We start from the raw sequence: 21,276 nt of genomic DNA, 5'->3' as shown, positions 1-21,276 counted from the left end.
TGCAGAACCCCTATCTTCATTCCAGTGTATCTGAGACATCTGGATGTCATACGTGATGAGATGTTATAAATTATGTGAAATTATTTGCTACTTGAGAAGTCATTCTTATATTCTATAGCCATTTTATTAAACCGTAAATGACAGAATGTGTTGCCTGATTTGAAAGATGAACCTTGATTCTTCCATATAAATATAAATATATATATATAAATATATATATATATATATATGTGTGTGTGTGTGTGTGTGTGTGTGTGTTATGTGTAAGTGTATGGAGATAAAACACTGACATGATTATACAATAATCTTAGTTTTATTTGTAAATATCAAACTGTCACCTTCATGCCAGTTATATTACTCTTTAGTGGGAAAATCAAATGACTGTAAATCACGTGCACAAAAAGTTAAATATCTGCATTTGAATGGTTTATCCCAAAACGATCAATCAACACAGTGTTAATTGCGTGTAAACTTGCGATAAAAAGACCTACAGATAACAGTTTCTCATGGTTAGTATTTGTGAATACAGCACAATTTGAAGGACATGACGCACGAACACCAAGGCTGATGTTTCTGTAGCGCTCAAAGTAACTGATGGGTGAAGCTGGGTGGAGAGTTATGGATCCAGTGTCCTTTGTGCTCAAAGAACCAGGACAAGAAAGAATCATAAATTGAGGCCGGCGCATGATGGTTGAGGTGCACCGTACTATTTCCATGGATGGGAGACTATTTATGGTCTGAAACATGACATTTCTGCAGCATCAGCAAACTTTGTGGGCAAAAATAAAGCTGAAGACATATGCCATGAGGGAGAAAAAGCTAATAGACTTATTTTACATGTCATTTGATTTTACAACTGTAGCACATATACAGATTTCCTGTCTTTATCTGTCGACATAAGTGTTGAAGTTATGCGCTGCATCGTGCATATTAAACCAGAATTCAACCTCAATCACAAAGTCCACTTTTGACAATCAGTCCACTACCTTTCAAGTTTTTATGTGCAGTCGGTAAAGCGGGACCGCCTCAGCTTTGGTCATGGCCTTGAGTGTTTGCAGTCATAATGAAAATGTTTGAACTTGATATAGGACAGAGCTAAATCCCTCAGGAGAACTGAATCTGTAAGTGGAGTTAAATTTATTTACGGTGTGAGAGAGTTGAGTGAGTAAGAAAATGCATCCAAGAATGCATCACAGTTTCACTATGTGTGCATTTTAGGTGTGTGTGTGTGTGTGTGTGTGTGTGTGTGTGTGTGTGTGTGTGTGTGTGTGTGTGTGTGTGTGTGTGTGTGTGTGTGTGTACCCCTCAGCCTATAAGATCCATGCTTGGAGGAGACAGAGATGCTAGGGAAGGGTGAGAGGATTTATTACCTAGCATTAGAAGCACTAATCTGTTGCAGGTGTTTCTGGCTGTTCTCCCAGGCCACGACTACTCTCCTACCCAGGAGGCCCCACCACCATATATGAGTGTGTGAGACAGAAAAAGACAGCAAGAGCAAAGAAGACGGTGTGGAATCTGGAAGAAAAAAAAGGATTATACCATCTCCACAAGCACGGCAAGTCATCAAGAGTGTCAAGATATGTGAAATATGCATGTGATGACTTCTCCTCATCATTCAAATCAAATCATGAGAAAGCAGCAGAATGTGAGGGAACGTATTGCATTTTTACATTTACATTTCTTTTTATTATACATTCACTTATTCTCACTCTCATTTATAGGAACTCAAGACAAATTGCTCTTATTTTTGTTTCCCAACTTCTCAACTCCCACAATGAGCTTTAGTGCAACTTCCTTTTCTTTCTAACAGAGACAACTCACTCTCGGTATACAGTTGAAACCCACTCTATCAGCGGGGTACAACCTCCGGGGTGTATTACAATAAAGAAAAGACCACCAGGATGGATTGAGCCAACAGCTTCATAGGATGCCTGCGGTGCTTTTGGGAATGATGAACAAAGACACAAAAGGAACCCCCTGAGAAAGTCCTGCTCTGTAGGAAGTCTGCAACACATACTGAGGCCAGCAAAGACAAAACTAAAAAAAAAGTGTAAGAACCGAGATGGCAAGGAATTCTGGGAAGTAGACGTGTGTGTAGCCAGGAAAATGGATGAGGATTGATAAAGTGAAGGAGGCAGTGAGATGATTCTTTTCATCCCTGCAGAGCTTGTTATTTTCTAATTTCTACCAAAGACTTCAAAACATAAGACAAACTGATTTGGGATTACTTAATGTACAAATACATTCAGATGTTTTAGTGTGAACTGACTTTACTGTCAAGTCGGGGTGATGTCTTGGAGGGGAAATACTCATCATGGAAGAATCTTACGACACTACTTTGACGCTACTGCCCTCATGTGGACATTTCATGCATTTATTACATGACAGTAAAGCCCACAGTGTTTCAATTACAAATATTCGTATGTACTTTTATGTAAATGTAAACATAGTTGCATGCCACACTTCAACAATACCTATGTAGAAAGTCATTTCCCCCAGTTGTCTTGTTTCTGGTGACTTCAAAACAATCATCTAATGCCAGATAATAAAACAGAAAGATGTATGTGAGACGGCGTCCTTGCGTTTATCTCTTTTATGAAGCTTGTCACTTTGACCAGATAGCTGTAGTCATGTGATACTTTGGTTATTTTAGGAAGTATAGGTGTTTCTGCTCTGAAGAAAGGAGCCTTTACCTGGCTTACCCCCTCATTAGATCCTCGCCATGCAGTATCAGTCGTAAAAAAGCCTTTTTTCTGTACCTGTACTTGGCTGCTGGGCTTGCAGTTACACTTATTACTAAAATGTTTTTGGTTGTTTTTTTTTCCTCCAAAAGCTTGTTTCTTTTCTCCCACCTGGACATCTTTTTTCTCTGGATATCTTCCAAAAACACGATGAGGAAAAAGAGGACAAGGATCAGTTCCTTTATAAATAGAGCCTTGATCTATTTGAGCAAAATGACTCTGAAAAAGTGAAGATTCGTGACAAAAAACAAAAACAAAAAATCACAGAAAGACAGAGCAATACATTAAATTAAGACAGACTCCACAGTCTCATGATGACAAGTTGCTATCAACACATGATGAGGGTGTTGATAAACTGATTACCAGTCCATGCAGTGGCTCCAGGGGAATGGTCTTCAATCACGGGTTGTAGTTATAGGAATTCTGCATGACATAGTTTGTGACAGAAGGAAAAAAGTCTTTGCTCATAGTCACAACCTGGGTGAACCAGGGGTAGAAGAGCTCCGTTTGTCTCGTAGCTCCTGTAATGATGATGTTCAAAGCTGCATCTGCGGCCGGATACGCTGGTACGCTAGTGACTCCCCTAGGACGCAAAAAATACTGCATGCAAGTACTGTGACAGCACGGGAAAGACAGTAATACACAAAATGTGTGTATCTGTGACTCACCCGACTTTCTCCATAGCAGAGTCTGTATCAATGAGCCCCAGTGTGCATATAGAGATGGATACATTACTCTTCTTCATCATCAACTCATGCTGAAGCGAGCCAAAGAATCCATTTACTGCGAATTTTGTTGAAGAATAAGGTGCCACGAAGGGACTGGACATCTTACCTGTCGGGCATCAACAACTGTTAGTCACACAGTGCAATTTGTACACAAGAACAAATAAATAAATAAAAGCCAAAATATTCATGAGAAACAGCTAAAATTATATGTGGGCGCAGTTTAAGAAGTAAGAATGAGCAGAAATCCATTCACGGTTTCAGTCCTTAACTTGGTTGTAATGTATAAAATAGAATAATCATCCGAAGAAGCTAAATGTCTTGTTCTGTCTCACTCTCATCATTTCACAACAGCCTTGCGGTGAGGATCAACTATTAACTACGGATGGCTCACATGATCCTCACAAGCAGACATTCTTACAGCTCCTTCAAGACTGAATCTTCAGATGGAGTTTGCTCAAATAAAAAGCGGAAATTGGAAACTCGGACTGCGTCGATGAGTAAAGGTCTACATTTCCATGGCAACTGGACAAACGGCGTGTGTTCATGATGATCAAGGGAGGTGAATGAAAGCTCTTGAACAGATTCTTGGTAAAACTGAAACTCCACGTTTTCATGGTTGCGTTTTAGCTTAATTTCATATGATCACAAACTAGGCTCAAATATTTCGTTATTTCTATTCAAAGGATGAAAATAAAGATGGTTTTGTATCAGAATCCAGTGACGTAGTGTGATGGTCGATAAACGGCATTACATTTGCTTGGTCATTGTGTTTAATCTATTATCAATGCTAAAATGTTCAATTGTTAACATTTTGCCCCTAAAACAAACCTACCTAAAAGAGATGAAACAATCACTAGTGATCCTTTACTTTGCTCAAGGGAGGCCAGAGCTTTCCAAGTCATCTGAACATAGCTCAAGAAGTTGACCTTTAGCAAACACACACACACACACACACACACACACACACACACACACACACACACACACACACACACACACACACACACAGAATGAGAGGTCAGTGTATTACAGCCATTTCATGGTTCTAATAGAGCCATGATTCCCAAACTGTAACTCAAGTTACACACACAGAAAAACAAACAAATCTGTAGCATCATCTCAAGTAAAAATATGGCAACATTAGGAGGAACCTCTTCCTGTGATTAGATCGCACTTCATATACTTAAACTAGACACCAAGTCCTTGCCCATCAGAGGCAGAGCAGGGCTTTAGCTGGGTCTTCTGGGGATACGCCCCCAGAGATCGAAAAAGCAAGGTCTCTCAGCACCCACTATGTTGCCTAACTTCTCAAATACTGATAAACATTTGAAACAACTTCACTCCACACCATGTGAAGAAATTATCAGAGGACATCAGCTGAGTCCCGACAGTTGAATCAATCTGCTCTGCAGCTGCTACAACCTTGTCCAACAGAGCTAGCCACCGTGGCGCCAGCACGACAAGGGGCAGAAGTCACTCATTCACCTGAACTGATTGCGTCACGCCAGTTGATTTTTCCTGAAACATGTAATTGTTTATGAGGTTGAATAAAGAGCAAAAATACAGCAACATCTCATAAGAGTTGGCTCTCTGTGGAGGGAGCAGGGGTACGAGAGCGCCAGGCTGAATATCTCAGCGCTTGAAGATGAGTGGCAACAACTGTAACAGACCATCAAAAGGATGCATTACCTTCATCAGCCATTGGGTGTGTTCCACGTCACCCTCCCACATGCTGAAGGGACTTGGACCGATGTGATTGAGGACCACAAAGTCCAGACCCCCAAGCTTCTCCAGGGCAAACTCCACCACTCTGTCCGGGTCTGAGTCACTAGCCATGTCGGCTGCTATGTAGAAAGCTTTCTGAGCTCCCAAACTCAAGCACTTGTCTACCACCTATGAGCCGAGGTCAGAAAAAAAAAAAAAAGGTTAACTGCAGCTGCAGAAAAAAAATAAAGCATGAAAATATCTATAGTTTCATTTTCACGTGCAAGTGAAACTTTGTTTTTAATCTATAACCAGACAAAATGCCGTATTATGTCATCGTGTACATTTTGTATTGCATACATGTGTTGAGCTTTGAGTTCATTTATGTTTTCCAGGTTCACTGACCTGTTTTAAGACTTTGTCCCTCCTCGCCGTAATTACAATCTGGGCTCCAAAGCGGGCATAGTGGTACGCCATTTGTTCACCAATTCCTGTGCTGGCCCCAGTCACCAACACCTTAGCCCCTCGCAGAGATTCTGAAAGAAATACACACACAGCATAGATTCTGAAAGAAATACACACACAGCATATCAATACATGACACACAACGCTAACTGGTGCAGCAGTAGATGTGACCTAAAAAATTAAACAATAACCCAGCTGGTGTTTTGCTTGTGCAGGTGAATGTAGGTTGTAGTAAACACATTTTATCATCGTGATTAAAATTGTAAACAATCAACACTTTATCAATCTAGTATCACAGGTCAAGGTTGTTTATGTTAAAGAGATCTCGTATCTTTGACCTGACATGCCGCCCTCTTTGTACTGGACAGATACTGGTTTTTGTTCTGAATTTTTGTTGCCGTCTGATGGTAATATCCGGTTAGATAAATGTTCTCTATCCAAACAGAAGATTTATCAGTGTTCATGAAGCCTGTGCAATCAACCACACTTATCTATATGCATATCTGAGAGGGGCTCAGTCTACTGCAAAGTCTGCCCCATTGTGCTTTACTGTATGTCCTCAAAACAATAAATCAAACATTTGATCTGCATTTGGTAGCAGTTCTGGTTTGCCCCCCCCCCAGTGATACAATGTGTCTGTAGGACATCCATTCACTCACGGACTGACTTGAACCATATAATGTCATTTCTTACAGAAATAATGACCATTCTTAGCACTGATTAATAAATTCTGTGTATTCTCTCTCTTTTTAAGACCTCAGTCACAAGCATGTCGGATTATCACCAATTACACACTCAATTCATGCCTCCTTTCCCAGTTTCCCCCCTGGGAAACATTAAACTTTTCCTCATCACACACAGACATCTTGTTCATTAAACAGAGATATTTTGATCCCCACAGAGCCCTGGAGCACCCACGTCATTCCATACAGTAGAAAATGGATTTACAGTTGATATTCAAGTGTGTTTAGTTCTGGTCGGGAAATTCAATTCACAATATGGACCTGGTTTGTTGAACCAGGCGACATGAGATTTATTTCTTTTTTACTATTTTTGATGATTATGCATCTAGAAACCCATGACTATGAACTGCAGGGATTAAATTAATCACACAGTTCTTAACGGACGGGAGTGACCTCAAAATGCCTCGATATTTCACGTTCTCCCCGTTTGTGGTTGAGACGTTCATTTTTCTGAAGCTTAATAAAATGAACAGGTTCCTCCCTCAGATTACCATCCCAAATAATCACCAGCAGAAGTTTTGTCAATTAACCTCCTCTTAAAAAAGAAAGAAAAAAAAAAGAAAAGGCAGAATCAAAATGGAGAGTAAAAATGTATTTGGAGGTATATCACACAGAGGGAAATCCCTGGCAGCAAGTCAAGTCTTGATAAAACAGTCTGCATTTGCATTTTTTAAAATCTTGAATGGTTCTGATTTACAGATTAGATACAGATTACAATTAACATATTTGCAGCCTTTAGATTTTCTATCACATAACATAATTACAGAATATTAGGTCATAAGAGGAGAATTAAATGGCATTATTTTAGACTACACACAAGACGAACCAATTTTGGTCACACATAATCACAAATAAATTATTTCCTTCAAAATAAAATATTCTCACAACTGATAAAAAAAAACAAAACATGAATCTCCGACACATAAAACAGAAAAAATTTATTTCTATCACCTCATGCCAGTGGGACTTTCCTGGGGTCTTTTTTTTTTTTTTAATTGTATGATTTTAAGAGGATTTACTGTTATTGAGTCACAGCAGATGTTATTCACCTTTAGACCTTTAAAATGTCATTCACACGTTCTGTAAATGAACAATCTACGGTTTGTGAACTGCCGCGGGCCTGATACCGCCAGACATGTAAAATAACGTGGTGGATATTTGCATTTACACGTGTAACTTTAAACACGCACGTACAAACCACGGTAGAACACAATCACCTTGATCCTTAGGTCAGTCTTACCTGGTTGGAAACTGGGTCCACTCCACTTCACGGCTAGGAAAACCACGCTCACACTGGCCAAAAGAACTTTCGTTAACGTTTTCATACTGTAAATTGGCAGAACATTAATTTAAAGTTCTTCTTTGCTGGGAGCAATAATTAAATCTTCTAGAGTTGCCTTGCGTAGAAAATACACAGAAAATCAGGACTATTTATATCATCCCTCCTCTCTATTGGCATAAACTGCGTAAAGGGGGTGTGTTGCTCAGATAAGAGGTTTATTGAACTTGTACTGTTTCGCTACTCCAATATAAATGTTAAAATATACATTTGCATGTTTAGTGTCAGAAAATCTCTCTTTTTAGAGTAACTTCATAAACAAGAGAAAGGAGTAAAAGTTCAAGTTAATGGCAACACACGAGAAAAGAAAATAATGAATCTGGTGCTCTGAAAGGAAGTCAGCAAGTGAAAACGCAACTTTATTGACACTCATCTTGTGGACAGTGTTCGAGCAGGGTTGTCCTTCACACTGTTACTTTTGGTGTGCTTGGTTATTGGTATAGATTTAGATTATAGGTAACCACACCGCTGTGGACCATGGCGGCAAAGATTTTACCAGTAGTAAAGTGAGTAATCTTCATTGTACTCAGCCATTTTAACGTTACATTTTTAAGTGCGGCTAACCTAGCCAACATATAAGCTAGCGTGGCTAACTGACGCTAATGTAGGTTAGTCTGCCTGAGGGCTCGCGGACTGGTCATGTTTTGGTAACATTTTTTTTTTTTTTTTGCCGATCGTTCTGACAACTGTTTATCTCTATAATAAAAACATAAAGCTATTTTATTCTCATTGGATTCTGTTATTGGATCCACATTTTATAAGATCGTAATCGTCAATGAGCTAACTCTAAGCTAATCAGTAATACGAGCATATTAGCTCAGTCTACTCCAGTGGAACTAAGCTTTTCATTTGTGTCTGAGTAGTTCAACGCCGGCTGGACGTGTTGGGGTGGGGGTTAAGTGGGTGTTTCTGTGAACCTGAGTGCATCTGTCGTCTTATTGTCAGACTGGCCACCAAGGTGACCATCGCAGGAGGAGCTCTGTATGTTGCTTATGACTCTGGTCTGCTGGGGAGCAGCGAGCAGGGATCAGAAGCCTTGGGAAAGGCTAAAGCAGCCATACCACCCGCTATAAAAGAATGGATGAAGTACTTTGGCCTGGAGGTACACATGACTTGGTGCATGTTTCTGATCCAGAATGAAACAGCTAGCAAATATTGGTAACATTAAAGGTCTCAGAGAATGCAAGTCACTCAGACCCTGAAACTTCTGTGAATCCACACAAGCATCCACCCAGTCTTTTCCCTTAAGGAAACAATGGGAGAAATGCTGATTAAACCCGAGTTATAAGTCAGAATGCATGCGACTACATTGAGTCAGGGACATACTTTCAACCTGTTAACTCCCCATCATTACTGCCAGTAGGCAGTTCTGGCACACTATTATATCACACCAGGATCAGAAAAAGTGACTGTGTGGGTAGCAAAGGGTTGCTGGTTCAATCCTTGCTTCCCCTGACACCTGTTTTGGCCCTAAAATAAAGTTAACCTTGAACCTTAATTGCCCCTGAGGAGTGGGCTGAGCTGCCTTCAACATCTGTGTTTGAATGGGCGAATGAGGCAACATTGCAAAACTAAATTTCAAAACACAAAATACTGTGTTTCGCTGTTTCTGTCTAACTGGTCCCTGTCCTTCCCAGGCTCAGCTTCCAACACTGCCGAAGATCGAATTCTCCCCTCTTCAGACCTGGAATTCTGGTAAAACTATGAATGTTGAACACTATAACAAAAGCTTGTGTACTTTTTAGACAATTATGTTAAACACTTGGTACTTTCCTCGTTAAACGTGTGACTATCATGGGTTTGTGTTTTTGCATGCATCTCTGTGGTTTGTGTGACTTCGTGTTGGAGGCTTTGATATTGATAGTATCTAATTGGTGTGGTAATTAATATCAGCACCCATTTTTTGACTCTGAGGTTAAGACCTTATAATGGCTTTTTGTATTCATTCCTAATGTCTTAAAATCAAACAACTGTTATCTTTTTTTTTTTTTTTTTTTAATTGTATTCCAGGAGTGCGGTGGTCGATTTCAACTCTTTCAGAAGCTCCAACAAAAGCGACTGAATACACAAATCAGGGGTTGCAATATCTCAAAGATTTCGGCAAGTAAAGAAGATCACTATGGACAACCTGCTATTCAGCAATCTTTTTGAAGTTGCACTTGAAAAATTACATTGAGAAAATTGTTGCCCCTTTCAATAACGAAGACACACCCACAATGATTGAAAAACTGATAACAGAAAGGATAGAAGTATGGATTGACAACGGTATTGTACATATTGCCTGGACACAATGTATTCTTCTAAAAATTAAGCTTCATTCATGAAATTCTCCTGAGCGCGCAACAGGACTTTTCCTTAAAAACTGTAAACCTGATGGCTTTATAACCTCTTGCTCCTGACATCTATTGTGCTCAAGTCACATTAAAGTCTCAGTTAGGCTCAGTGACTGATCATCAGAAACAAAGGATTAAAATTAACGATCAGGTTTTAATTCCTGCCTGTAAAACTAAATTGAGGGCTATAAAAAAAGGGACAAGTTATTGCTTGAGAAAATTTCCTAAATGAAGCCTAATATACCAGTACATCATGATGTATCTTCTCCATTCACCCCCAGTCATGATCTGTCGTGTGTGTGTGTGTGTGTGTTAATGTCATTTCACCATTTGTGACTAAATAATGTATCAGTCTGAAAACCTGTAAAGTCTTCTGAATTTTTTTTTAATACACATACATCTTGATATACAAAAAATAACTACAAACAAATGTGAAAAATCTTTTATTACCATGACAGAATATTTATGACACAAGTTTGTCTGCTGATGCCGCTACAACTTCTGAACAGGAGGAGGTGATTGAAAGCATGAATAGCACTCGGTCGTAGTCTACTCCACTCTGCTTAGAAACACTAGGCAGCCCTGCCGGTGGTGGATGGCGGTAACCTTTGTATTATTTTAATGTGGGGTTCGTAAAGCAAACGGCACCGATTCTGCCACACTGTCACTTTGTGGAACTCCAGTCAAATCATGATACATGCAGAGTTTTGATTGACTAGTTTACCGGGGGATATTCTGAATAACAAGAAGGCTACGAAGACCCAAGAACAATTCAGCAGCGTTAACATAGTGACAAAAAAAACAAACAAAGGCAAGCGAAGAATCTAGAAGCGGTTACTGAGAAGAAACCGGCAATTCAGTTGATTATACCTGCGAAATATTCCATTATTTGTGTCTTTTACTTAAAGTTGCTGTTTTCAAAGGATATTAATATAAGTAATCACGACAGGCTACTTTACAAGGCATTTCACACAAGTTATACAGATTAAATACTGTCATCTGAAATTTCTTTTTATTTTTATCTTCATGCTTGTGATATTAAGCATAATCGGCCACGTCAGCTCTTAAAGAAAAAGCGTTTGGGGAAAACTATATAGCGTACCCTTAACATGTAAACTTTATACAATAAAGTGCTCCCCACAATATCAACAGAGATTATACAACTATTGATGATGCGTTTTATATTCAAAGAACTTTTTTTTTATATACTGCATTAAGAGCTAAACACAACACGAGTATAAACTGATGACAGCGAGTATCTGCAGTCTATCAAGAAGAGCATTGAACATTTGAATAAAACCCCAAAAAAGCAGCCTTCATACACAATGATAATTAGGGATATTGTACATACCATATTGCAAAAATGACAAGCCTGAAGGCACTTTTATGATTATAGTGAAGTAACAACGTCAATGGGAATCAAGCTGCATCTTCGTCACCGTTAGAGAGGGTCTGACGCTCCTTGTGCTGTTAAAATCAGGATTAAGAACCTTCCATCAAGGTTTAAAGATGAGATGTTCTGCATGAGTCACACTGTTTATTACTTAGCCAATTCTTATCTCAACATGAACACAACCGGCTGGTGTAAATCTGCGATGTACATGAGCATAAATCTTTTGAAAGTAAAAACATTCAGGGGATTTTACAATGTTTATTCCTACATTGTGTTTGATATTTTGGAAATAAGTAGCTTAGGTGGAAGGCATTTCGCCCAAAAACATGTTGTTTTTTTTTCTTACTTATTAGCGATGTAGTCAACAGAAATATGGCTTTAAATAGCTTTTTGTGCAGTTTTGATCATACAGGGATCAAATTAAGAGAATTACTTTAAGGACAAATCAGTTATTTCCAGGACTAAAAGGGAAATACATTGATAATTGCAGCAGTTGTGCAGTGAAATCTTATACTATCCAAATGTCGGGTGGATTTACACAGTGAAAAAAAACCCTCCGGTCAACACTTCCAAGACGCAGCTGCAACACTTACAAAACCTTGTGAAACTACTTTTACGCTGTGGCCAAATAAAACTGTTGATGTGCAAACATTTCAACTTGGCATGGCTTATCGCAAAAATGGACGAACGAATCGATCTTCTGTTTGAGTCGCCATTTGTTTAGTCTGTTTGAGTCTGTCTTGTTACTTTTGTCTGGCTTGTGCTAACGCACATTTTTGACACTGATTGCTCTCCTCTTATTCTCTTGGACAGCCATTACAAAACTAAGCAGAGCCAGAAGAGTCAATGATACAACAAATCCAAGTTATCCAGCAAGAAAATGATACAAAATTATATATAGAGAAGAGAATGTTACAATGACACTTCCCTCTTGGTGCAAGGTAGCGAGAAGATGAGCTAGATGGAAGATGACCAATGTAGCAAGCTTATGTTAGTGAAATTAACGATTACATCAAGATTGCTTCATCTTAACTGTCAGAGTTGAACAGAAATTGTATTTCACGCAAGCTGCAGCAAGTTGCGTGTACATTTCACTGTGTAAAGCCAAACTAAAAGTATAATGTAAAGCAGCGACAATAAAGCAACTTGCAATGGCCGAGCATGGCAGTGCTACAGTTCTGCTGTGCATACAAAGAAAAAAAAAACAAACGATAAAAACAGATTGCACGTTGATCGGAACAATAAAGCATTAACTATTCAACCCTGCCATGGCTTTAAATAACTGATCAGAATGAGTGAAAGTGAAGCAGATGGAGGGAGGGAGGGAGGGAGGGAGGCAGGGGAGGGGGCAGGGCTGGAGAGTGAGAGGAGGGTCCGCTATCTCTAGGTGGTTTTGACAAGGTCATAGACATGGATATGAAAGTCATCGTCATATTTGATGTAGTAGACCGAGGGCTTGGCAGGGACCTGGTAGATGACCAGGCCGGTTCTCTTCACACCCTTGTCAGTCACATACTCCACTTGCTTTCCCACCAGACTCTCTGTCTCTTCTCCCGGCTTCCTGTCCGCAGGCAACAAGTGCTTGTTTTCTGGATAAACCAAGAGAAGAGAAATTAAAAAAAAGGTTGATTTTCATTTTTACATTAGTTTTTTGTTGTTGTTGTTGTCTTGGGCATAAAATACTATTGTTTCTGAGCAAAAAAAAAAAATGCATGAAAAAGGTTTTTAAAAAATATAACTTTGTTTAGAATTTAAAAAAAGGCAGAAAAACAAAACAAAACTTCAATTTATTTCCCTCACAGGTCTGGAAATGAAAACCGGTATACTTCAAATCAAAGAATTTGAAACCGGAGTAATCTGCCTTCTTTAGAAAAATAAAGAAGTGTCAAGCAGCTGCGGGGATGATGAAGTTTTGTAGACCAAACTGTAAATTAGCATCGCAATGGATTCCCTCAACAAGCCAACGGGATTTTCCGTTAGATTTCGAATTATTGATCAAATAAACTCTTCCGCGTCCAACTTAGCTTCTTCTGTGATGATGTTTACCAACTTGTTAGCATTTTCAATACGCAGCTTTGAAATTCACAAGTGCAGATGTACTTTATTCCACAGAGCAAAACCAAACAACTTCAAATGAGATAGGCTGTGTTAACCACAGACATTAAAAAATGAAAAGCCCTCGGCTTTGAGACAAGGGAACCCGATGCTAGCGTACTTCAAGGTTTTTGCTACCGGAACAGGTTGCTTCAGTTTCATAGTTCTGAGAGAAATATTTTCGTGACCATAATCTTATCATTGCAAGAAAACCCCCGATTGCGAGGCGCCATTGTAACATTTGATGAAGGGTCAAACCGCCATCTGAAGATCTGAGTGAGCAGACTTCAGTGGCAGACACTGCCGGTGAACTCACATGGTTTGACTGCCCAAAGACAAAAAAAAAATCTAGCCATCTTTCAAAGTGGAAAAATCGTTCACGTCACGCAGTGAGTACACTTGACCTTATCTAAGAAAGCTTTAAGGCAGGAATAAATACAGTTTTGTTGAGTATCAGACTGTCTCTGTTATATCCCAATTACCTGCTTCAGGCAGAATCCTGAGGTCTCCGTCAGCGTAGTCGTCCCATAACTGGTACATATAAAGAACTGGGTCCTTTTCATAAGTGATATAATACCAGTTGGTCATGATCGGAGCTCTGGAGAGCACCATCCCTCTCCACTCATTCTTCTCTCCATCCTCCTTTTCAAAAAGATGCTCCACAGCTTTGCCCACCAGCTCCTCTGCCCCTGGAGGGATCTTGATCTTGTTGTTTACTGGGGAGGTGCAGGAAATAATTAGATATAGAATAAAGAAGTGGTATATCACTAAAAAAAAAGGGTGTTTTGCCTTTCAGGTTCTCAAAAATAGGTGTGTTGAGCCAAGTGTTAGCTAAAGTAGCCTGCTGTGATATTTCTTTATGACCCCAGAGTGCAGACAAACCAGCCTTGTGAATACAGCTTGAAGTTAATAGCAACCCTCTCGACAAACCACCACCCAAAACAGCAGTACCAACGCTCAAGCACATCGTCCTCTTTTTTTTCCAGCCGCATGCCCAGTAATCCACAAATACTTTTATTTAAGCTGAATCAAACAAACTATTATACTTCAAGTTCCCTTCCACCTTGGCCGAGCACAAACGTGTAAGTTCAACTGAACGTGCTGTATGGCGCTACCGCGAGCAAGCACTGAACTGAAATGGTTATTATTTTGTTTTTAGCTTAAATCAAAGTTTTTTATGGATGTCTGAGCAAATGGCCAGATAAAAGAAGGCAAGGATTATCGGAATGATGTTTGTAAATTTAATTTTTTTGTACATTTTTGCTGTTGTTAGTAGTTGGTGGCTATTGTTGTCATTAGCTTCAAGCTAAAAATGTGTCGCTGGCGATTTCTGCATTCTGAAGTCTCAAAAAAGTGATGCAGTGGTAAAAATAAACATCTTTAGGAGCTAAAGATACCTACTTGTGAGTACCTGACAGGCACTTTTCGGGTGAGGTATTACTTTAAGATGGAAATATATTCAACCGTGTCTTTAATATGCGGCCTAAAATCACCTCCTAACTTACCAACTTTCTCCGACAGAACTTGTAGGTTTGACACTCTGTCATCCTTGAACAACTCGATGCCGTAGACGCAGTCAAAGCCGTCATACTTCACCATGAAGAGTGAGGGGTTTACACTGAGTCTATCCAGCACTGTTCCCTTCCATTTGCTCTGGTTTCCCTTCTCACGCCAGTTGTGCTGAATGCGGACTCCAAGAATACTGCTGGGGTCAAGATTTACTGTGTCACTCAGTTCCCCACTACTCCGCTTTCTAGGAAAAACATGATAAGGGAAGATGTATTTTATTATCCCCAAGAAAAATTTGGCTTGCATAATAGGACACATTGCTACCTCTGAGGGTTTGTCCCTTACACACACACACACACACACACACACACACACACACACACAGGCTTTCTCTCTTCCCTGGATCGATTAATGCACCTTTAAACAATGGTTCTCAAACTTTTTGAGTCATGACCACCAGGAAAATAAAGGTGTCCACAACTCCTGCCCTGGTCCTTCTACATGGTAGCTTCAGTTTTCATAAATGGAACTGAATAACAATGCACTGTCACATTCAACTTGTGTATTTTAGGTCAAAAACAACAATATAAAAAATAAATTCTCAAATTACTCTGATACGTAAATAAAGCAGTTTAGCTTTATAGTCTTACAGGCCTTCATGTAAGAGCTGCTTTCATTGCTTTCTGTTTATAGTTTGTACTAGATTATATTGTATAAGTCCTGGCAAACTTTGATTCTCACATTTCAACACTCAATGTTAGTGCTGCTGATTGGTAATTATGATAAAGGAAACAAATAGTATCACGAGGCTATTTTCTGTGTTACATTAAAAAAAGCATAAAAAAGATAATTGGAATTTCCATAAATATATATGTTGCTGTTGTGTCTTGGCAATTGAATTAATTCTCCAGCATCAATCCTTACCAAGGCAAATTCCATCAGGCAGTAGTATAAGTTATTATTTACCAGTCAAATATTATTCTTTTTATTTACATATGTAATTATTCATTGGCAGCCCCAAGAAATTATCCCCAGGTTGAGAGCCACTTTACATTGTGCTTGAAATAATTCTATCACTATTTATTTGAAAAAGAAAAACATTGGGGATGCACACTTTTTTTTTTTAATCTGCAGACACAATTTAAATTTTAACTGTAATGTCAAAGGTTGTATGATTTCTTTCTTCTTTTTTTTTTTTTAATTGAAATGAAAGTGTATGAGACACGTATACTTTTACATACCTGCCCCTTTTCTTGGACATGCCTCCAGAAATTCAAAGGATACTGATTAGGAGAGAAACAGGGCAATGATCAGTGAACATGACAGCTGTCATGTATGCTGGAGGAAGGCCTGGCGCGGACCTGTGACAGCCTCCTCACACCAGACTGACAACTCCGGCAGCCAATGGCTTACCATGATGGAATAACTTCCTGGGTATTTACTTTAAATACACAGTCATGGAGGTGACCGATCAGACAGCCTTAGACGACGCTGTCTGGCCCGGTTTATCGGCAGCACAACTGTCGATGAAGTTCCGAAATGAACAGCCAATGAACAACTCAAAGACCGCCGCCTTACGTCAGCTATGACACCGTAGCTGATAAACTACACTGCGTTATGTAACGTTAGCATTTTGCTGCAAATAACACACATTGTCAACAGACATGTAAAATATGAGGAGACGAGTCTGGTTGACTATGAGGCACGGTGACCCACCTGTCCTGGACTCAAACCATCACACCTGACTACAGGTCAATATCACTCGTCCGTCCTAGCTGTGTCTCAATGCAGATGTTACAGTAACCGGGGGCGGCTAGCTACATCCGCTAGTTATATTCCCAGTGACAGCTAAGCAACAACTGAGAGCTATTAGCCGTATCCTCCCCTTAAACACGTATATTCCTCACCTGTGGATAGATTTCATATCAATATTATTCCGCTGGTGTGCCAGAGAAATGTTGCTACACTCAACCCGCCTATGTAACTCTCGCGAAACCTGTGGAAAATGGGAGATAAGGAGAAAGACTCGGTCTCCCATCGAGTCCTCGGCGACAACGATAGAAGGAGAGCATGTGAACTTGTGCGCAATGAATACTGGGAGTTGTTGTCTTAATTACGATGACATCAACTTTTAGTAATACCTGCAACATTTCTCTAAAGACGAAACTTACATGATTGACTTGGGTGATATAATAGCAAAATATTACAATTCTATGTTGAAGAATTGTCGGAAAATGACGGTCCTTTTACATCTTCAAAATACTGAAGTTAAAAATCATTTGACCACTGAAACAATAAGAGAGCGCCAGTTGCTCAGCAGATCTACAAGTACAACAATAATAATTATAATACCAAAAACCTTTGATACATTTCACTCCCTCTCTTAAATTTTATATGTAAGGCAGCTTAATGAAAAACAGTTTTTGTTTGTGTGTTTCATGATTAAATTTCCTTAGATAAGGTGTGTGTGTGTGTGTGTGTGTGTGTGTGTGTGTGTGTGTGTGTGTGTGTGTGTGTGTGTGTGTGTGTGTGTGTGTGTAAGGTAAGGTAAGGTAAGGTAACTTTACTTGTAGGGTAAGAGACAACAGTGCTCCAGACATAAAGACATGGATAAAAATTCTACTATTGTTATTAGTGTCAAAAATCAGGAGATGAAATGTAGAATAAAAGCCGTAAGAGCCATCATAGGTGTTTGTGTGTGAGTGTGAGTGTGTGTATGTGTGTGTGTGTGTGTGTGTGTGTCTGTCTGTCTGTCTGTCTGTCTGTCTGTTTGTCTGTATGGGTGTGTGCTGAGGGTTATAAACTAATTTGGCCAATTATTGGCTAATTTGCTTTTGATTTAAGAATTGGCTGGCTGCTCAACAGAGGAGTGTTTCATTGTTATTATTATAATTCTTCTTATTAGTAGTAGTAGTAGTAATTGTAGCTTTTAAACTTCATACATTTTGCAGTTTAAAGCACAATTGTATTTTTTATTTGTATGCTTTGTGGCATAAATAATAGGCCACAACATGCAGAAAATTGTTCCCCCAAAATAAGTTGTCCAGTCTATTTTATTGTTTAGTGGACAACCTTAATATGCACCACTATTCACTACATTCATGCCATTCCAGCGGGGCTTTTTCCATTGTGAAGTAGCACCAGACATTGCATTCATCTTCTGTCTTCACCTGATCCTGACGTCTGCTTTGACTGATATTTTAGCTGAATAAGTTATGTGTTCCAATTGTCCTTGTTGTCTCTTATCATTTACATTCGTTACCATCTGAGACACAAGTGGGGCTTTTGTTTGTTTGTTTGTTTGTTGCTTGTTTTCTGACTTACATGGCTGGATTTCGTCATTAGACATTCAAGTCAATCAAAAAGACAGACTGTTTGGGGATTTTATTTAGAGGGAAAGAGCAGAATTAAGGGCGGTTGCTGTTGCTGAGTATGCCAATTGTTTCATTCAACTTTACACTGTGCCATTTGAAAAAATTCCTTGCTCACAAGAAGAAAACAACATGCAAAAATAAAGAGAACAGTTTTGTCTGTAACAATACAGCAAAGAGAACCCCGAAAAACTTTTAGATATCATTTTATTTCAGTGTTAAAAAACAGATTATTCTTATTTTGCCTTGATCATTGTATTCAGCTCAGTCTACCAGTGAAACCTTGGAGCAGACAAAAGAAAAAATGCTTTGCCCGAACAATCTGATGTGAATAATTTGTAATATCAAACAAAATCAGTGCTCAAATTAAATCATATCAAAAAACCATGGGATGTCACACAAAAAATAAAATACTATCTTAACTTTCAGCAACACATGGTTACTGAGCATATTATGGTTTATTTTCAGATAAGGAATAAAGTTTGCCTAATTGCTGTTCAGTGTACTTCTAATCCAGTCCGTGAAGGATGATACGCGTGTGTAGACGTCAGGAGTCCTGGGATCTCCACATCGCCGTCCAGAGAAGGAAACCACACCTGCTGTTTCTCCGTCACAAATCAATGGACCACCCGAATCACCCTAAAATAGGAAACAGAAGAAACAGGTGGACCTTTAGATGTCATTTCTTCTTTTAACATTCGAGTTCAAAGGTCAGTTTGAATCGTCACCAGTGTGTGTATTTTCTTACTGAGCAGAAGCCTTGGATGGCTCTGGCCCCTGTGCCACAAACCATGGTCCTGGTGATGGGAACTGCTCCCCATTGTCTACGACACCTCCCCTGTCGTAGCACGGTTACGTTGACCTCCTGGAGCGTGTTTGGTTGGGTGTTGTTATCACCGATGTCACCCCAGCCTGCTGTGATGCACTGACTCAATGCTCGTACCCTTCTACTTTTAAGAGACGCCAGCTGAACAGCAGCAGTCAGTTGGGCCCTGCGGTCAAGCTGAGAGGTGATTCATGTTGGAAAAATAAAGGAAATGAAATGCAAAAAACAGTTCGTTAAAAAAAGATTGAACTATACCATCACCTACTTTCATGATCATTTCAACGGTCCTTACCTTCAGCAGCATGATGTCGCTTGCATGGTCGTCATAATCCGGATGCGGGATGGCTCTGACCACCTTCAGCTCCTGCCTCGTGGATTCATTAGACGCCAGGGAATCAACTCCAAGCACAACTGTGTACGTTCTGGCAAATACAAGAGTGGATGATAAATCCAACATCATTTCTAATCTTCTGATGAGAAACATTCATCTGATGTTTGAAATGCTGATGCAAAAGGACTTCATGAAAAGTGACAGCAAGATTGTAACTCTGCATCAAATGTGCAGGATAAAAACTGATTTACAAATTGCAATATTCCAAGCAGCAATACGTATTTGTGTATTGTTTGGTTTAATCGTTTGAAGTCCGTTTTATTTCACGAATGCAACAGCTCTAAAACCTGATCGTCAGCTCCTAAAATATGTTTCGTCTTGTAGTGTCTGTGAATAAAAAAAACACAGATGTTGCATTTATTGTGAGGGATTCCTCGTACATACATTTCAAGCATCTGTAAGTCAAATTTATTTGGGCAGGGAATCATCGTAGCAAATGACCAAGGCCTTGTTCAGACTGCAGGCAAATCTGATTCGCTTCTCAAATGCGATCGTTTTCTGTCCGAAGGGTTGTTTGCAAGTGATGAGATCAGATTTGTTGTGATATATAAATATTGACAACCTGTCTTCAAGACATAAACAATTTCCGTGTAGAAGCAGGTTGTGATGCAGGAGAAACTGTCCAAATTCATCTGAGTGTGAGTTTACAGACGCATCTGATTTGAAAAAGATTTCAAACCACTTCCATATATAGTTGGATTAGATTTGACAAAAAAATTCCCATTTCATAGTATCATTTTTTTTGGGGTGTGTTTTGTTCTATTTATAGTCTTTTGCTACCCAGACTGTCTAAAATCAATCTAGATACACCAAAAATCTAATTTTAAATTTAATTTAATCCAAAAAAACACAGCTGGCACTATTTAATGCTCTCAGAAGTCATTGAGACGTGGAGAATAATTTGCATGAAGATTTTTGTCTTTCTGTTTTTGTTGTGCTGTTAAAGTATTGGTGTAATGTCTAACAAATGAAAGCAAGGTCTGTTAATTCTTACCCCGGTAACTGACAGTGTGCTGCCGTGAGCACCATGTCCTCTCTCACCAGTACTCCTCCACAGATGTGGCGCCTTTGGAGTTGCAATGAGGCCATGTATGGGCGTGAGTGGGGGGCAGCATTTCTACCTCCAACAATATGAGACCCGTCCGCTCCTAAAACACAAAACACAACTGCAAGTTATATTTGCCGTGTATATTTTTTTTTCTGAATTTATCCTGCATTCAAATAGTTTGGCTTTTCCCCATGAAGACACTGCAGCTCACCGTGCAGAACGTAGACGAGCAGAAGTAGGAGGCGGATGGCCATGGTGTTGTTCAAATGCACGACAACCTGGCTGCTGCACGGTTTTTACGATTTTTGGAGGGAACTGCGTCTTGCTTATGTTGTGGTTGCTATTGCTTCAGTGCATTTGCCAATATGCTGTAAGGTTGTTGTTTTTTTGTCAAGTTGTTGGTGAAATTACAAAACTAAGTTTAAAACTGGGTTTCATAATTTAGTCAAGTAAACCGTCGAGTTAAACCAGCTGTATTCAGAAAGAGATACAAAATGGTCGGAAAGTCCAGTCGTGCCAGCGGACCCCCAAAATATTTTTGGGCAAACAATAGTGATAGTCTGCATTGCAGAGACCGTAGGTGGGGTAAGT

The 21,276-nt window shown here is 39.5% G+C and overlaps 4 protein-coding genes across 5 annotated transcripts; 1 reads left to right on the top strand and 3 right to left on the bottom strand.

Annotated features, from left to right (window-relative positions):
* Positions 1-341: 341 nt before the first annotated feature.
* hsd11b1la (hydroxysteroid (11-beta) dehydrogenase 1-like a) lies at positions 342-8,009 on the bottom strand. The gene is made up of 6 exons (XM_086223542.1): positions 7,622-8,009; positions 5,579-5,709; positions 5,159-5,362; positions 4,302-4,395; positions 3,410-3,575; positions 342-3,324 (listed from the first exon to the last, which is right to left on the bottom strand). Exons 1-6 carry the CDS (start codon positions 7,704-7,706, stop codon positions 3,141-3,143), a joined length of 864 nt encoding a protein of 287 aa, XP_086079668.1. The 5' UTR covers positions 7,707-8,009; the 3' UTR covers positions 342-3,140.
* A 60-nt stretch (positions 8,010-8,069) lies between these two features.
* Positions 8,070-11,665, top strand: micos13 (mitochondrial contact site and cristae organizing system subunit 13). The gene is made up of 4 exons (XM_086223546.1): positions 8,070-8,226; positions 8,666-8,822; positions 9,358-9,415; positions 9,731-11,665. The coding sequence occupies exons 1-4, from the start codon at positions 8,198-8,200 to the stop codon at positions 9,826-9,828; spliced, it is 342 nt and encodes a 113-aa protein (XP_086079672.1). The 5' UTR covers positions 8,070-8,197; the 3' UTR covers positions 9,829-11,665.
* LOC147249969 (spindlin-1) lies at positions 10,481-17,112 on the bottom strand. 2 transcript variants are annotated; one of them, XM_086223543.1, is made up of 5 exons: positions 16,957-17,112; positions 16,291-16,332; positions 15,046-15,293; positions 14,023-14,256; positions 10,481-13,035 (listed from the first exon to the last, which is right to left on the bottom strand). In XM_086223543.1, exons 2-5 carry the CDS (start codon positions 16,308-16,310, stop codon positions 12,830-12,832), a joined length of 708 nt encoding a protein of 235 aa, XP_086079669.1. In that variant the 5' UTR covers positions 16,311-16,332; positions 16,957-17,112; the 3' UTR covers positions 10,481-12,829. The 2 variants fall into 2 exon arrangements, with proteins under 2 accessions (XP_086079669.1, XP_086079670.1); XM_086223544.1 differs by lacking the exon at positions 16,957-17,112 and adding an exon at positions 16,766-16,907.
* Positions 17,113-18,439: 1,327 nt separating this feature from the next.
* LOC147249968 (mast cell protease 3-like) lies at positions 18,440-20,962 on the bottom strand. The gene is made up of 5 exons (XM_086224035.1): positions 20,897-20,962; positions 20,632-20,785; positions 19,539-19,668; positions 19,169-19,423; positions 18,440-19,059 (listed from the first exon to the last, which is right to left on the bottom strand). The coding sequence occupies exons 1-5, from the start codon at positions 20,937-20,939 to the stop codon at positions 18,907-18,909; spliced, it is 735 nt and encodes a 244-aa protein (XP_086080161.1). The 5' UTR covers positions 20,940-20,962; the 3' UTR covers positions 18,440-18,906.
* Positions 20,963-21,276: the final 314 nt, after the last annotated feature.

The sequence above is a fragment of the Aulostomus chinensis genome, chromosome 14 (assembly GCF_037954235.1).
Source record: "Aulostomus chinensis isolate RoL2024-O1b breed Wild chromosome 14, RoL_Achi_v1.0, whole genome shotgun sequence".
In the NCBI taxonomy this organism is placed as follows: Eukaryota; Metazoa; Chordata; class Actinopteri; order Syngnathiformes; family Aulostomidae; genus Aulostomus; species Aulostomus chinensis.
The sequence above is the reverse complement of the archived record's forward strand: the minus strand, read 5'-3'. Positions and strand labels throughout refer to the sequence as shown.

Coding starts and splice junctions, on each gene's coding strand:
- micos13 (XM_086223546.1), top strand. CDS start 8,198: ATGGCGGCAAAGATTTTACCAGTAGTAAA. Junction 8,227..8,665: donor AAGATTTTACCAGTAGTAAA/GTGAGTAATCTT, acceptor TCTTATTGTCAG/ACTGGCCACCAAGGTGACCA. Junction 8,823..9,357: donor TGAAGTACTTTGGCCTGGAG/GTACACATGACT, acceptor TGTCCTTCCCAG/GCTCAGCTTCCAACACTGCC.
- hsd11b1la (XM_086223542.1), bottom strand. CDS start 7,706: ATGAAAACGTTAACGAAAGTTCTTTTGGCCAGTGTGAGCGTGGTTTTC. Junction 4,396..5,158: donor ACACCCAATGGCTGATGAAG/GTAATGCATCCT, acceptor TGTTTGCTAAAG/GTCAACTTCTTGAGCTATGT. Junction 3,576..4,301: donor GATTGTTTCATCTCTTTTAG/GTAGGTTTGTTT, acceptor GATGCCCGACAG/GTAAGATGTCCAGTCCCTTC.
- LOC147249968 (XM_086224035.1), bottom strand. CDS start 20,939: ATGGCCATCCGCCTCCTACTTCTGCTCGTCTACGTTCTGCACG. Junction 19,424..19,538: donor GCGACATCATGCTGCTGAAG/GTAAGGACCGTT, acceptor ATCACCTCTCAG/CTTGACCGCAGGGCCCAACT. Junction 19,060..19,168: donor CCATCCAAGGCTTCTGCTCA/GTAAGAAAATAC, acceptor TTCCTATTTTAG/GGTGATTCGGGTGGTCCATT.
- LOC147249969 (XM_086223543.1), bottom strand. CDS start 16,310: ATGTCCAAGAAAAGGGGCAG. Junction 15,294..16,290: donor ATGTCCAAGAAAAGGGGCAG/GTATGTAAAAGT, acceptor TGTTTTTCCTAG/AAAGCGGAGTAGTGGGGAAC. Junction 13,036..14,022: donor CAGGATTCTGCCTGAAGCAG/GTAATTGGGATA, acceptor TGGTTTATCCAG/AAAACAAGCACTTGTTGCCT.